This window comes from Gadus chalcogrammus, chromosome 1, assembly GCF_026213295.1.
Source record: "Gadus chalcogrammus isolate NIFS_2021 chromosome 1, NIFS_Gcha_1.0, whole genome shotgun sequence".
Taxonomy (NCBI): Eukaryota; Metazoa; Chordata; class Actinopteri; order Gadiformes; family Gadidae; genus Gadus; species Gadus chalcogrammus.
In genome coordinates this window covers 16,529,222-16,546,739 of record NC_079412.1, presented here as the reverse complement: position 1 = coordinate 16,546,739, position 17,518 = coordinate 16,529,222, and the positions used below count along the sequence as shown (strand labels likewise).

The following is a 17,518-nucleotide window of genomic DNA, read 5'->3' as shown; positions in this document are numbered from 1 at the left end:
CATGCTGATGATCATCTTTCCATTGGCATATCTTGCACGCAGTAGAATAGTGTGGCATTTATTATTCCAATGAACTCTCATTAAATTGATTGACCTCCTCGAGAAAAACATAACAACGGCGACACAGCAGATGCCCAGCCATGCATCAATTAAAAATTATACAATGTAATTATAAATGTAGATCAATATCATGAGAGAAAAACAATTATTATGATTTCAGGTCAAGGGTTAGTTTTAAACCATTTTGTAAGTGGATATTATTAGAAAGTGCTACTGTGAGAGCGTTGGCCTTGATCTGTAGAGATATAAATATTGAGGTGTGAAAACAAGAGGCGACCTCAAACCCTGACTCTCAAACGCTTGTCATCGGGGAAGTAAAATCCATATATTATTAATATTTGTTCATGTTTTTAATAATACTACTTCACTATGAATAAATAAAAAAGATGAACATCTTAAGAGATCCTGTGTTGTTGTTGATACCAAGTCAAAGTTACAGTATACGCTCTCTCTCACCCTTTCTCTCTCTTTTTCTCCACTCTCTCTCTGTCTCTCTCTTTGATAAATGTCAGCTATAATTGTATGCATTGCCTGCATCACAGTTACCATAAAGCGCAATAAAGCTTAAACCCATTAGCCTTCTTAATTATATTTACCTTGTCAGTTAACTCGCCTCTGACTCCGGTCGAGTGCCTTTGAGCTTCCTGTACCTCCGGCTCCAGTTTCCCTCTGCGAGGTGCCGGCGACATACATCCACAAGGGATACTGTGACACCCCATCTCATTCTGGGAACGAGTCCCCGCCCCCCCGGGCCCCCCCCCCCCCCCCCCCACCCACCTACCCAGCACCCCCGCTCAGTGTCGCATTACGCCCTTCTAAGAAGTGGTGAAAAGCTGAAGAGGTGATTCATCTCTGTGTGCTGCTGCTCTGCTGCCTGGAGCCGCCGGGGAGCCACGGCTCATCCTTTTATCGTCGGTACAAAACAGAGCATGAGATGAAATGGCTGCGGCACAAAGAACGGCCTCCAGGAGGGTCTTGGTCGTTTGGATTCTTGGCCTCAGCCCCACGCGCACCGCAGGGCCATTGGTTCTGCTGTCCGAGCGGACGGAGAAGTGGCCCCTGATTGGTTGTCTGTGTGATTCTCAGCCGTCCTCTCTCCATTCTCACTGCCTCTGTCCTCACCGTGAACCGCTCTCTCTCTCGCCGCGGGGCCGCGTCATCGCTGACTGCCTGAACTTCAAACCATCTGATTAGCCGGGGCGATCTTTGACCGATTCTGATCATTAATGTCAGTGCATAACTCAACATGATGATAAAAGTGGACTTATCACAAAGTCTGTTCAAAAACTGATAAAACGAACAAGTGTAGGTAATTGCCTCGGCTATGGCTAAAACATGAGCACTTGTGATTCATTCATCCCATGTCTCAGATTATTGAGAGCAAGGCATAGTGGGTGAGAATCAAATAAAGTGTCATAGACAATATGGGAAGATAGTAGAAGGTACTTTCAGACGTTTAAAACCCCCGCCCCCCCCATGATTTTTACAGTCATAAATATTGAAATCATACAAACAATGAGTTATGTTGAACAAGACTCAGTATTCTGGCAGAAACCCAAACACTTTTTTTATCGTTATGTTATTGGAATATGTTTAGCAATATCAATCCTCCTTCCAACCTCCCATTCATCTCCCTTTTCATTTATTGCTCAAAATATTTTACTCCTTGATAGTCCCCCCTGACTGTGGCAAATTTACTAGAGCAGACTTTGACACTGGCAAAAAAAAAGAGGAATACACCCTTTTGAGCTTCATTAATGAGATTCTGACCAGCAACAATGAAGCCTATTCAGCAGCCTTGGAATATTACATAACTGTGTGTACCACTGAGCAAGAGACACTTAAAAACACAAATGAACACACACTAACGCCCGGTAGTACTAATAACCTTTAAAACCCACTAAATCTTCCTCACACACATACGCACACACGCGCGCACACACACACACACACACACACACACACACACACACACACACACACACACACACACACACACACACACACACACACACACACACACACACACACACACACACACACACACACACACACACGCCACACACACAGACTGCAGTGCCTACTACTAACTGACACCACAGTAAACACACACCAGCAACTTGGCTCCAGGACAACTTAACCCTACATGGCTTGCAAAGGAGGCCCAATCCGGCCACCGCAGATCCCTTAAGTCCCCGTGAGAACAACACAAAACCCCACTTAAACCCAGGCCGTTGGTCAGCCAGCTCTACGGTTACACAACACAGCCCCGCTCTTCATGGAGGACTTACAACCAACCGGATTCGTCACAGGTATGGTAACCTCATCACGTGATCGATGAGGGAACAGATGCGCTCCTTGTGTTGTGTAATGTATATGATATACATGTGATATGTCTTTATGGTTCTTTAAATACAGAGGGATACAATCAAATCAACTGTCATTTCTCATCATAGTGCTGGCATGGAATGATAGATTATCTGTCGTTTTAGGGTAAAACATCCTAAAAAATGCAACAATTTATATCTTGGTAGAACAATCATGTTGTGTGGTGTTTTTTGAAAACACACACACACACACACACACACACACACACACACACACACACACACACACACACACACACACACACACACACACACACACACACACACACACACACACACACACACACACACTTCACAGGTGGAGACTCACAGTAGTGGGAGGTGTGGCAGAGGTAGGTGGTGGTGCAGGGGGCTCGGCAGTTATCAGATTGAGGATGACATCCATGTCTGGGACGAGTAATGCTAACAGCCCAGCCTCTCAGTCTGACTGTCTGTCTGTCTGTCTACCTCACCGTCTGTCCGTCCCCTCAGGGCAGCAGCAGAAATGTGGCGCAGGAAGATAAGATAGTTGCAGCAGAAGACCTCCCATGACCCCTGGACCCACTGGAAAAAAAACAGACCCTACTGGATACAAAGTCCTGCAGACAATAGGCCCCTCCACTCAACCCGGGATTCCTGCGACCTGAAGACACCCCACTGAAGACACAGCTCTACTATGACAGTGAGGAGACCCAATGTCTGGACCGGGGCGGGATGATGAAATGTCCGGAGAATTCATAGAGAGCGCTCCCCGGTGCACTTCCAGCAGTGAACCGTGGCCCTCCCTGCCGGGTTCAGGGGCGGGGCTTGCTAGACGCTAGCCACAACCAGCTGAGGAGCTAACTCCTATCAGCCATTCCTCAGAGTCCGTGCGGACGCTGCACACACACACACACACACACACACACACACACACACACACACACACACACACACACACACACACACACACACACACACACACACACACACACACACACACACACACATTCCGCAGCGGGTCAGCACATAGAGCCTACTGAGTGGGTATGACAAGGGCAGCCCCCAGAGAGAGACGAAAAAAGTGTCTGAGCGGGTCTGAGTGAACGTGGGGTGACGTTAGGGAGTGAGCGAGGGCGGTGGAACCCAATGTCCGTACCGAGACGAAGTGGAACTCACTGTTGGCAGGGGAGCAATGTTCTGAAAGTTTTTATCTGTTTGCAAAAATCCTCTGAGAGAAGGAGAGAGAAAGAGAGCGAGAAAGAGAGAGAGGGAGAGAGAGAGAGAGAGAGAGAGAGAGAGAGAGAGAGAGAGAGAGAGAGAGAGAGAATAATGGGCGGATGTGAAGAAAGAGAGAGGGCAGAGGGGAGGCAACAGCCCCCTAGGAGCTGTCACTGAGTGGGAGGAAGTAAGGAAAGAAAGGGAGAAAAGGGGGAGGCAGTGGGTGAGAGAATCGCAGAGCGGGGGCTTAGATGAGGACGAGGAGGAGAGGGGGGGGGGGGGGGGGGGGGGGGGGGGGGGGGAGGGGGGGGCTGGTCTTTTCATCTTTTGGGAGTTTCTAGGCCAGTTCAACTCCAGAACGGTGGCCAAGTGCATGCGGTTCAATCTCATGAAGGAGACACGGAAAAAAGAATCCTTCATTTCCCTCCTTTCAATTATCACTCGCAGCTTGATTGTCAGCGCCAATCAGCTTCCAGCGAGTCATAGTGCTGGGATGAATAACCCCCCATAGCTTGCGTAGGGGAACCGACGGGCTTAGAAGCTCTGGTAATAACTCAGCATACCTCACAGGACCCAAGCAATTAGCCTTCTGCCTAATGAGCCATCTTGTATTTTGGACTCAGCGCTCCGTGCTGCTACATAAGCTGCTATACGTGCTCCCTGAGTCCCTGCAGAAGTTCCTTGAGTCATATGGATGACGTAGGAGGAAAGATTCTGTTAAAACCATTAAAACAACCGTGTTTACTCAGAGATTAACCCTCTTTACAGATTACACATATGATTACTGATGGCTTGCTTGTGTAAATGTTACGTGTACATGACATGTGTACATGTGTGCATGCCCATCCAACAGGCAATTATCACCCGCTATCGGAACGTTTGTGGATTATCCTTTTCATTAATCACAACCTTAATAAAACCTATTTTAGAAGAAGCAAAGGGCAGCACTCGGGGGGCTGTGGGAGGGAGGGAGGGGGAGGGGGGCTACCGATGTGAGGAAAGGAATCCTTATACAAGATCTCTTACACAAGAAGTGCTTCAAAACACATAAATATATACATTTAGACACGTACATTTCCGCAGTCCCTTGCTGTGGACTAAAGAAAACACTCAGTTGTCGTTATACTGGCCATCACTAATTCTGCCATTTTATCACCGGCCGCCATCAACAGGCCCCATTCAACCAGCTCTGTCAAGGACATTTAACATTTTAACTGAATGAACCCTTCAAGTGCATGTGTTGTCTCCCCAGGGAAACGGAGTTAGCTGATATACATGCAGGGCTCTCAAATGACACACACACACACACACACACGCACACGCACACGCACACGCACACGCACACGCACACGCACACGCACACACACACACACACACACACACACACACACACACACACACACCAAAATACAAAGACACTGCACCATATAAAAGCAAATGACATTTGCTGAAACTAATGTGTCTTGTTCCTTAGAATCCGCTCTACGGCCATTGAAAGACCGTCATTCCTGCCTCGGGTATTAAGTAAAAACATCTCCTCACCGGTGATCTCATCTACCCATAACCTGTCATTCAGGGACTCTCCGGGGTCCGGGCGGGCCCCGGTCGGGCCTCGGGCCTCATGGAGACCGCATTCCATAGTAGCATGCCTTTTAAACATTCTCCAAATTGCCGAGCGGCTCCGCAAGCGGTGACTGGAGGGGGGCAGAGTGGGAGGCAGAGTGGGAGGTAGAGTGGGAGGTAGGAGCTGAAGGCGTGGAGAGAGAGACGCACCGCAGACGGTCTCCGGAGAGGGGCCACCGTACCTCGTCGTCGGCCTCCCTGGCTGAGATTACAGCCCAGGATGGATGAGCGCTGATGAGGAGCAGACGATAACACACTCGCGACGGCGCTGGAGGCCGGGAGCGTCCACAGACGCCACGCTCACATTCCACTAGTTAGGCTCCCCTGGGCTCAAAGCAATCTCCCTGGATGGAGCACAAAGCAACGGAGAACGGCTCACACCTCGGGTGTGTGTTCTGCTGATTATCTGATGGAATGTATTACGTTGCCAGGACAACAGTCAATATGATACACATGAGCATCTGGGGACTGCTATAGATATGTGTCCAAACAAGGTAGAAGAATATCTAGAATTCCAAAAGGATTTATGTCAAACACTAAATAGTAACACTTATAAATAACTAACTTATTTAGTAAAGTAAAGTCTCCCGTGGATATTAATACGCAAAAACTTTTGAGGTTGAGGGAGTTCCAAACAAATATACACACATTAAAAGGGTTAGCAAATATCTTTTGACAAATGTCATCCAGTGGAAGAAACAAGCAGTCCCAGCTCGTGGAGCAAACCCGAGCGGGGCTGCTTATTGTTATTCAGAGGAGCGAGGTCACTCCCAGCAGCCCCGCCAGAACATTCTGGGAGAGTCTGGGGACCCGAGGCTGGGGTGAGCAACATACAGTCTGTAACTAAGAGCCAGGACTGAAAACTGAAAGATATGCCAAACGCACTAGGTAGGGGAGACATAGATATAGACACAGGAAGGAGGAAGAGGATGTAGGCACAGAGGATGCATCGGGTTCATGGGAACATATAAATCTGAGTCCAAAGTCAGCTGAACCAGTGGGAATATAGATTTTTTTTTTGTGTTTCGCCTTTCCTGTGTTTAGTTACCATAGCACCATAGCAAGGGCTGGATTGCAATTTCTCAATGAATCAGCTTACCTTTGAAGATTTTGAATGAAAAGCTGTGTTGGTATGGTTATAATTGTATTTTTTCTGCAGACATTTAAAAAAATAAATAAAAAAAGTACAACAGATACATCTGTTGTTCTAGCTGCCTTTGATAAAACAGCTTGGCCCAGTTTGACTTATTACTAACATACAGCTATGGTTTAGAGGGAAGAAAATCCCATAAGAATACAGGGTGATGCCTGCAATAGTTGCAGCAGGGTCTGCCAGTGTAACCAGTTATGTAAAGAGGCAGAAGAAGAGCAAAGGCTTTGTTTGTTCGGCACTGAGGATGATTCAATCCTGCGAGAGGAGCCCGGCTGGTGGGGACAGGGCCCCACTGAACAACAGCCAATAGACGGAAGCCTGGCCCTCCCGCCCCGTCCCATTCCTAGCGGTCCAAACCCCTATGTTCCACTTCCTGTCCGGATCAATGGAGCCTATTAGCAGTTACATAAACCGTTGGGCACTTCAGCTATGGAGGCCCTGCCGGGGCTGGAGAGGTCAGAGAGTGTGAAGGGGTCTCCGTGGCCAACCCAAACACGACAGCAACAACACAGAAGGGCCAACATACAGCCATACTGTTATGACTGGGCTGGGTTGCATTCCTTGGCCGGTGGCAAAATAAGGTGAAGGATTGTATCGCTGTATTATTGGCACGGCTATTGTTTACATCTTACCCAGCCGGTTCTGCAATATGGAGACACAAAGGGGACTATTTCAAAATGGCAGCCCTGGCTGTGTCCGGTTCTGTACAATACACAGAGTGCTGACAGCCTTTTCATTGCCAGGGGGCTGCAGAGATTTATGACAATCGCTGCTTACATTTGGTCCCCAGTGTGTTTGGCGTTTCCTCACTTTACGATCAGATATTGACCTCACAACTGGGACTGAGGTCAGACAAGGCAAAGAAAAGCCATGAAAGATACGACACTGTGTAAATTAGGGATTAGGGACGGTGCCATTTGGTACTGTGTGAAGAAGGAGAGAGTGCAGCGTACAAATCAAATAACTTAAACCATGGTCCACGGTTTAAGTTGTGGTCCGGGGAGTCTTTCCTTGGCCTTTAGAAGGCTCAGGGGTGGTGGCTTTGTGAAGCTCTTTCAGACTGCAGCTGGGATTATGGGCTACAGAAACATTCTACTTGAAATAAAGTCAAATGACGTTTTGACCAATGGGGGGGATATCAAATACCACTACGAGGTGGATTCACATCACATCCTGTGCGCTGACCTTCTTGCCAGGATTAGGAGTATGTGTCCGTTCAGACATCACTAAAACCAAAACCAGTAGAACCAGTAGGCCTTTGATTAAAAGGTGAACTCCCGCGACGCCCTGGTGGTTCATCGGGTAGAGCGCTTACCATTAAGGTCTATTCCTTACCTCAGCGACCGGGGTTGGATCTCTGCCCGCGGTCCTTTACTGAATGTCTTCCCCTCTCTCTCCCATACCGTTCTGTCTTACTCTACAATACAAAGGGACAAAACCTTCAAAAATAAAAAATAGAAAAAATAGGTGAACTGGGTGAAATCAGTTATGATTGGTGTGTATTGGTATTATAGCTGTACACACTGATCATGATAAAATAGCTATTGGCCTCTGGGAAGAACAATTTCAAATGTATTTTTAGAAAGTCTTGATATTCAGTGAAGAAATGAAAGCGCCAGGTCAAGAAAGAGAACGGTGGAACTGAAAGTACGATGCCACACGGCATTCCAAATGCACTTTCCTTTTTACCCATTTAATTAGAAATTACCCATCTGAACCTAATCTGCCCCAAACCCAAACCTGTAGTTCCCCCCCGTTTTCATGATGTCATTCCTCAGTTGTAAAACAGCTCTATTTGTTTTTATCTTCTTTTCTGTAATGTTGTGTGGTTCTTTGTGTAGCCTGTCTCAGTAGAATAGCTATGGCCCATTTAATTTGCATATTTAGGGGAATTTTGCCCAGACATCACTTCTTCACCTGCCCTTAGGGTGAAATCTCTGCCACCTTGATAAAATACATTCCAATGCACAAGGGTTTGTTAGGAAAACCAATCAGATAAGGGCCAGATAAGGACACTGTTAGACTTGCAGGATAAGCATATCCTGCCCAACAACAAGAAAACATCTGGGGCGTGACCGACTGTGCTGCAATAGAGGTAAGGATTGAAGATACGATATTAAGGTGATGCAGTTATACATATCGTCCACCAGGGGGAGCTGTAGCCCAAAACTATTCTAACGATGGCGCACATTTGGAACTAAACATGAACAATCTTTTTTTGTGTCACCACTGGTCTGTGTGCTGTGCCTCCGCCATTTCCTGACATATTCTTGATTTTTAGGATATTCCTGCGCCATATTTACCTCCAAAAGCCACGCACATGATAATTAGCCCATGGTTGACACCGTGGCTTAGTGTCCGGAAACAGCAAAAAAGGGAATCTAGGGACAAGCTGGGTAGTGGAGGTCAGAAGCTATGGCAGCCAGCAGTCAATTAGCCTAATACAGTAAGACAAGATAATAAATACATTGAATAAATGAAGATTCAAAAAGAAACACTGAAGAACCTCAACCCATTGCAAAATCAAGCCCAAGAGACTTGCTGTGCTGGATCGATGAGGAGATCCATTTACCTTGAGATGACATCACCCAAGAAACCGAATGCGGGATTCCTATTGGTGGATGAGTGTATAATAGGCCTCACTGTGATTCGTTGCCGGACAGAACGCGACAAACCCCTTGGCGACGCAATTCAAACGCATGTGTGTGTGTGTGTGTGTGTGTGTGTGTGTGTGTGTGTACGTTTCTGTGAGCTTGTATTGATGCAAACACATGTGTGTGTGTGTCTGTGTGTGTGTGTGTGTGCGTGCACACCCCTGTGGCTGTAACTGGGTCAGTGGGGCAGAGCTGCGCATTGGCGACCCGTCGCCTCATCTATAATTCATCTGACTCATTCAATTATAAAGACAGCGAGCAGGGAGTGGCAGACGCAGTGTCACGGGGCGGTCCCCATCTCGGTGGGTCGCTCACCCTCGTCTATCTCTCTATCTCGCTGTATCTCTCTCAACCATGTCTTTCTCTCGAGCTCTATGTATCTCTCTCACCCTTGTCTCTCACTATCTCTCTCTATCTCTCTCACCTTTGTCTCTATCTCTCTCTTTCTCTATCTCTCTGTATCTCTCAAACCCTTGTATCTCTCTCTATCTCTCTCTCTGCCTCGCTCTGTCTCTCTGATTCCTCCTCTCTCACTCCTCAGTCTTTTTTGTCCTAGTAGGAAGAATATAGAGGCTACTGTTTCGAGAAGCAGCACTGTAAGGCAGTATTCAGTAGAGCATCCGTTGAGGCTCCCTGTCAAGTGGGTTGGCTGCTGTTGCAAAAAGGCAATCTTTGCTCAAGTCACTGGAGAAGCGGTCTGGGGCCGGAGCCGGCTGTCCTGGAAACAGACATGTGGGTAAAGGGTGAGAACAGGCCGAGTGGCTGTCCAAATATGCGGCAATCCAGGCAACGGCTGTGAAAACAGCGCAGGCTGCGCGGACAGACACACACACGCACCCGCCGGGGTTGTGCACGGCGGCCCTGCAAACACAATCGCAGACCCACAGGCGGAAATAAACGCGAGGAAGAAGAGGAAGGGACACGCCGACATGTACACACTGCATGCTCACACATACACGTGTCCGCGCACACACCCACACGCACACACAGAGCGACAGAGGAATGACCAGCTGCGGGTCAAAAATAAATGTATTTGGGGGTGACCCATAGTGACTTATGGCTGACACGCACACATGATCTAAGACCTCAAGCCGCAACCCACACACACAAGAACGCACGCACCCACACACATCTAGACAAACATGCACACATGCAAAAACACACAATTTATCTTTCTCCAACAAGGAAAAGGTCATTACAAAATGCAATGCAGGGAAATAAATCCCTCCCCTCTTTTATATATAGTGACTCTAGTGACTTTTAGCCCTGGCATAACTTGGGGCCAAGGTTAGCCTGGTAAAACGCGCCCATTCTCGGGATGTCTTTGAGTGCTGAACTTGACATGCGGCGTTTGGGAGGCTAGTCTGTTTATAGTGCCCACATAGAGACCCACAGAGAGTAGCGGCACGACCCTTTGCTCCTGCGGACCCAGTTAGACAGAAACCTTCAACCGACCCAGGGCGGATAACCTCTCTCTCAGTTTTTTGTCCCATTCATCCCTTCCTCCCTCTTGTCCTTCCTGCCTCCTTGCTTCCTTCCCTTGGTCCGCAAAATGTTCAGCGCTGCCCCACGTCATCTGACTGCTCTTCCTCTCACACCCGCACATGGACCCTTTTCCGAACTGAAGACCCATTATTCAGACGCCCTCTGATGTGCACCATCTAGGTCCCGGTCACTTTACCCCCCCTCTCTTTCTTTCTTTGTTTCTTTCGTTTATTCGTTCTACATATTGCCGAAACCTAAAGCGATGGTCAAACTAATTGATTGGAACAGCACACGTTACCTCTCTCATACGACCTCTGTGTGTTTGAATGCGGATCCAAGACTGAGGCGAGTCAGGGCGTTGGCCTGGATGTGTGCTTACTTCCCCATAAATATTCAGCAGCCTCATTAAACCTGCTGGGACGGCGCTTCAAAGGGAAAATAAACACTAGTGGGCGAGAGCCCACAGGCCCAAACACACACACACACACACACACGCGTGCGCATCGGAAAACGTTCAGTCTGATACTGCAGACAATAGTTTGTACAATGCAGCAACATATTCAGGTTGATTAGTGTGTATGTTATTGCATCTCTTTGAACAGCAAATAAGGATTTTTATATCAATGTATTGATTTATCTGACACGGTTGCCTTAATTGAGCCATTGCATTTAGACTGACTGAGTAATCGTAGTTTTATCCCTCTCACCAAATTACAGTATACATACACGTGCGCACACACAAACACAGGCACAATCTCACACATGTCCAATAACAGGAAACAGGAAGCTGTGGTGTCTCATCTTTACTCACAGTTCAATGAGACAGTCACCCTCACAGGACTTCCGGAGAGTGATGACATTCACCAAAGTCTTGCAGAGCTGGTCCAATTATTCTGAAACCAGATGCCTTGGAGGCTAATGCCAACACTGAAACCAACACCTAACGGCCCATTCAGAAATGACGGGGGGCTGCAAAGCCATAAGCCTGCGTGGTAATAACCCTTTCTCTGCAAGCTGGTCGAGGGAACATCGATACCTGCAGCAAACCGACAAAGGACCCCCACAGGGTGCTGCGCAGCACAATGCGCTACGGCATTGTGCTGCAGCAAAATGTTCAACTGTATTGACTCTGTTGCAGCATTTCACAATGCATCGGCCCAGTGTTAACAATGCACGGTTGTTCTTGACACGCGAGGACACTGCATCAACGCCTGCCCTGTCCACGTCACCTCGGACCAGTCCTCCTCTGGTTCTCTGACCTCCTCAGAGAGCACTGTTCTCTGCTCCAAGGGCTCCTCCTGGTGCCGTCAGAGGCATCGGCGAGGGACGAGTGACATCAGAACACCGTCACCTGTGAGTGCTGACGGCCGGGCGGCAGAATGACCCCGTTTGAACATCCCTCTGTTGCCATGGAGATGGGCAGTGCGAGCAGCACCGCTGCCTGAGCGCTGGACACAGAAATGGGGAGGAGGAGGAGGAGGAGGGAAGAGACAGCTGAAAGATGCTGAAGACATCACCTCCGAAACTGAAAAGAAGAGGGGGGCAGGGGGTGGTTGAGGCTGGACAGACTCCAAGTGAAGTCCAACAGCAGATGGTGGCGGGGGTCCAGGGAACAAACGTCCACTTTGATCACAGATCACGGTGATGTGGACTGCTCCTTGGTGTTTCACTGCCGCCTTTTACTCTCAATATCTCATGTATCCTCTATTCAATTCAAATGTAAAGCTCTTGAGGGACTGAATAGAGGTTTCAGATCATAAAATCAGACACAGCGAATATGCTGAGGAAATTCCTCACCTCTGGCCCGGCACACACACACACACACACACACACACACACACACACACACACACACACACACACACACACACACACACACACACACACACACACACACACACACACACACACACACACACACACACACACACACACACACACTTCATTACTGAAAAGACTTGAACCCCAAAATAAACATCAGGGTTGAAACCAAAGCTTAACTTAGTTAAACATTATTGCTGCTGTTTGTCCTGCCGATCAATACGACTTACTTACACACACACACACACACACACAGATACAGAGAGAGAGAGAGAGAGAGAGAGAGAGAGAGAGAGAGAGAGAGAGAGAGAGAGGGAGAGAGGGAGAGAGGGAGAGAGAGAGAGAGAGAGAGAGAGAGAGAGAGAGAGAGAGAGAGAGAGAGAGAGAGAGAGAGAACAAAAGGCTACTATACAAGTATATCGAACGCTGCGTGCTAAGACAAGGAAACATCTTTCCCCGTCTTTCTGTGTCACTCAATGTATCTCTGTGGCTACAAATCTGTGTGCTCTGCTCTCTGTGCACACAGCGGTCACACAGAGAGGGCCCATAAGCAGTCAAAGGAATGCCCCTCGGTGGAAAAGACACCAGCACAAAACAATATTTGCACTCAAGAATAAAGAGGATCAGGCTTATTCCACAGACGGAATGAAGAACGGTGATTTGTTTGCATGATACAGACAGTTCCTTTCCCCTCCGTCCCCCCTCCCTCCCTCTCTTTCTCTAATTCTTTCATCGGCTGGAAGTCTATCAAAACCCAAGACCACTTGACTGTGGTTCTTCTGCAGCTCTGCATGCCGATTCCTCTGGGCTCTCCCAAGGCAGCGGGGCTCCGAGAGGGGGAAGACAATAGAAGGCATACGCAGCCATGGGAAACATGCACGCTCAAGGCTGAATGGGCACCACCACCACCAGGGGAGCCTCCAAGAATCTATCTGCGAGGAGCGGGGAGATGACAGCACAGCGCAGCGCTTCTCATCCGCACTGGAAACGGGACAGCTAGCGTAGAGGACGGCAGCCGCCGCAAAACTGGGGCGAGGGGGGGGTTTGACAATGCAACAAAAAGACGGTCAGCCCGAGGGAGGTTTTCACTACAAAAGAGTACACAGGGCGGGTGGAGGTGGTGGAGGTGCTGCCGGTGTTGAGCGTGACATTAATGGGCTGTTTAAAAACATCAAGGATGGTGCTAGCCTGCAGGGACCAGGTGATGCTCGTTTTTTTGCTGCCACTGTCTGCCCACGCCCCCACCCCCCCCCCACTCTGCATCAGAACAGATTGGACCTAGATGAAGAACACCCCCTCCGGCCCCGGAGGATACAAAGCATCCATTTCATTGTAAAAATAAGTGGCAAAGGAAAAAAAAAAAAGAGTCTTATCTTGTCTCGTCTAGCCAACGTTTTCAGGCTGGCCTGTATTGATTCACCGAAACACGCGAAACACTCTCTCCATGCCCACAGAGAGGGAGGGAGAGCCCCGCCGGTCGGGGGGCGCCTGGAGCTCACCTCGTTTCCAGGGGTTCACGCCTCACCGAGGAACCCTTGGAACGGGAGAACTCCGAATGCGCGTTATCTGCGAGCGTGAGGCCAGGACTTGTAAGAATGCCTCGCAGGGGCCGATATCCATTAGAATGAAGTAAATGGAGTTGCGGTGAACTGCGTAACCCTTCAACGCATGACCCTCTCTCCTGAGCCTTTGGGGGAGAGACGGTGGGGAGTTCTCCTGGTGGTTCTTCAGATACATCTCCCCTCCAGCCCATCCGTCCCCCACCCCCTCTCTCTCATCTCCACCTTCGACCCCCTTACCAACGTTACACATTCTCTTGCTTTTTGGGGTATTCTGGGATGGCTGCAGGGCTGGGAGGGCGGGGCAGGGGGGAAGGGGGGGGGGGGCATTGTTCCCAGACGTCTGTATGAGACAGTCCCTGGAGAGAGGATTTATGGAGAAAAAGACAAAATCGGATATACACAAATACAGGCACACACAAAAGCATAAGGGAGTGCACCCGGAGAATGTAGCTTGAAGGGGCTTAGCCTCTGCTTCATCTCAACTCAAAAGCCCATCAGTCTGCAGCTCCCTGCTCCGTCTCTCCTCCTTGTTGTGGTTCCAGCGCCCCACACAGGCCTGCTGCCAGCCTCAGCTCCTTTAACACGCCTGTACCTTGTAGCTCTGCTCCCTGCCTCTGTCTGACGTACTCATGTCGCTTCCTATACAGGGTATGAACCCTGTGAACCAGGGTGGAGTGGAAAACCACACCGGAAACGTTTGCTGTGGGTGGGTGGTGGTGTGTGTGTGTGTGTGTGTGTGTGTGTGTGTGTGTGTGTGCGTGTGCGTGTGTGTATGTTGCTGCAAACAAACAGGTTGACAAATGTAACCTCATTGTGCTTTGTGCATCCACAGTGTTGAGTGTTGAGGAGGAGAAAGCGGTTGATCAATTAATCAGCAGCTGATTGTAATTACTCCCACAGGGTGAGCGCCAGCTGCATGACACCGGCTCGTTAACAGAGAGCCAAAGATCCCCCACGATCCCCTCCTGCCTCCACGCAGTCACACGGTCGGCGGTGATGCTGCTTGGAGTGGGGACGGAGGGGTACGGAGGGGTCAACGCCTATCGGACGATGTTGTCGTTGTTTGTTGTTTGAGCCAAGGCGTCTGTCAATCCAAAAGGCCGTAGTCCTTTGGAAGCCACAGAGCGCATCCCGCGGTGGGAAGTGATGATCTCACAAAATGCTTAACACACTTTAACACCAGAGTACATGGGTCTTTACAGTAGACAGTGCAGATACCTGATTACAGCATGCCTGTAACAGCAGTAGCAGAGGTTACTGGTTAACCACGAGAAAAAGATAGAGCGAGAGAGAAAGAGCAAAGACCGATCGAGAGCTCAGAAACGGTTCGCAGGGTAAGAACAGGGCAAAAAAAAAAGGAAACACAAAGCCTGCATGCCAGGCAGGGCTAATGTGCAACACCACATGTTCACACCAACTCTGTGTCACACCTCCACCCAAGCCAAGTTTAGCCAAGTTATACGACTTTACGAAAGCTCTGACGTCCTGGACAACAGGTGTACACACACAGCCGAACAGAATGCATGTCCAGAACGCACACACGCGCCCGCACACACACGCACACACTCCTACAAACATACATAGACAGACAGACGGACACACACACACACACACACACACACACACACACACACACACACACACACACACACACACCTGACAAAACAACCCAATACCACCAGCACAGCACATGTTTGCAGGGGAGATTGAACGAGAGAGAGGGAGAGCAAGAGAGAAAGAGCGACGAGACACCGAGAGGAGAATGTTTGAATAGACTTCAACATCATTTGTAGGTTTAGAATATGAGATTTCAAAAATAGTACCATCAGTCGTAGTGAAAAGCGATCAAACAAAGGAACGACAAAGAGATGAAATTGAGTAGTGTGTGTTGTTCTCCACACTTACCTTAGAGTACTGCCGACGGAGAGAGAAGCGCTGCACCATGATGGTACACACGCACACACACACACATACACACGCTCACACACAAACAAACACACACGCCAAACGATCGACTCCTTTGCACCGCTACCTCTTAACAACGCAACACCTCACATATCACACATTCATGCAGGCACACACACACATACACACACACAGAAACAATCCAACGGCTTATGGGCACACAAAAGAGACACACAAGCTTGTGTTCCCTCCAAACATTCATGCACACACACGCACACACACATTTCTTCTCGCTTTCCTGATGTCGTACGTCTAGTCCATGCTGCCTCGTCGAATGCTCACACAGTGTGTGGGTAGGAAGAGGCGAGAGACAGAGAGAGCAGGGGGAGAGAGATAGAGCGTGAGAGAGCGAGCGTGCGCAAGACAGAGCGAGAGAGAGCGAGAGAGAGAGAGGGGAAAAGAGGGCGAGAGAGAGAGGCGCCGGCAAATATTAAAAGAGCTCAGCTGTGTTCTCCGTTCGGTAATATTCAGCAGGATCTCCAAGGATTCCTCTCTCTCCTCTTTCTGCTTTTCACAACGCAATCTCTCCATCGCTCAGACACACATACATGCAGAAGATGTGAAAAACACATGCGCAAGCTGCCTGCAGCCCATCTAAAATCACACACACACACACACACACACACACACACACACACACACACACACACACACACACACACACACACACACACACACACACACACACACACACACACACACACACACACACAATCACACATGCTTCACACCATCCCACCTATAGACACACACAAACGCACAGCCTTTTCAAGTCCGACACACACACACACACACACACACACACACACACCAGCCCTGCTTCCCTATCGATGGGCTGAGGAATGGGACATCGGGGAGGAGGAGGGGAGGGGAGGAGAGAGGGGAAGGAGGAGGGTTGAACCGGTCCACTGTCTGTGTCTCGGGACCCAGAGAGCTTGGGAGAGGCAGAGAAGAGGAGAAGAGACAAGGAACATAGAATAGAGGAACAGCAGGGGGGAGAAAGGCGTGGCCAATAGAAAGGCAGACAGAACGACAGAAACAAAGACGGAAAAAATAAAGATGGGGAGTTTGAAAAAAGGAGTGGTTGTTGGAGAAATTGAGGAGCAATTATTTGTGTAATTTGCCATCCGTCAGCTATTAGTGAGTGAGGGACATGTGGTGCGCAAATATCAGCCAATCTAGAATTGATACCGCTCCCATTTCTGACGGGAATACATCCTGTCAGTTGATCACAGCTGGGTGAAAAGCAACACTAGGGTGGGGGTAAGCAGGGAGGGGGTCATTTTGGTTGGGCTGTTTGCAAATTTTGCTCTCTTCCGCTCCTTGCTGCATTCTCTTTACAACTCTTGACTCTCACCTACAGCGCCTTTAAGCTTGAAGAGCTGAGGTTAACACGTGGCTCAATCAAGTTCCTTGATATCATCTGCTATCATACACACACACACACACACACACACACACACACACACACACACACACACACACACACACACACACACACACACACACACACACACACACACACACACACACACACACACACACACACACACACACACACACACACTCAAACACACCCCTGACCTCCATTATCGGTAGGATGCTACAGACATCCAAGGTCGTCTATGC

The 17,518-nt window shown here is 48.9% G+C and overlaps 1 protein-coding gene across 4 annotated transcripts in view; it reads right to left on the bottom strand.

The window, feature by feature from the left end:
* tmcc1a (transmembrane and coiled-coil domain family 1a) overlaps positions 1 to 17,518 on the bottom strand; it is a 40,510-nt gene that overhangs the window by 9,922 nt on the left and 13,070 nt on the right. Inside the window, exon 1 of one of the 4 annotated variants that reach the window (XM_056592822.1) lies at positions 15,830 to 16,361. The exons of 2 other annotated variants lie outside the window; for them this stretch is intronic. In XM_056592822.1, the coding sequence (XP_056448797.1) occupies positions 15,830 to 15,868 (39 nt within the window). In that variant the 5' untranslated portion in view covers positions 15,869 to 16,361. Of the gene's footprint in view, positions 1 to 2,757; positions 3,128 to 15,829; positions 16,362 to 17,518 lie in introns of those variants that run through there. One more of the 4 variants, XM_056592816.1, reaches the window with a different exon arrangement.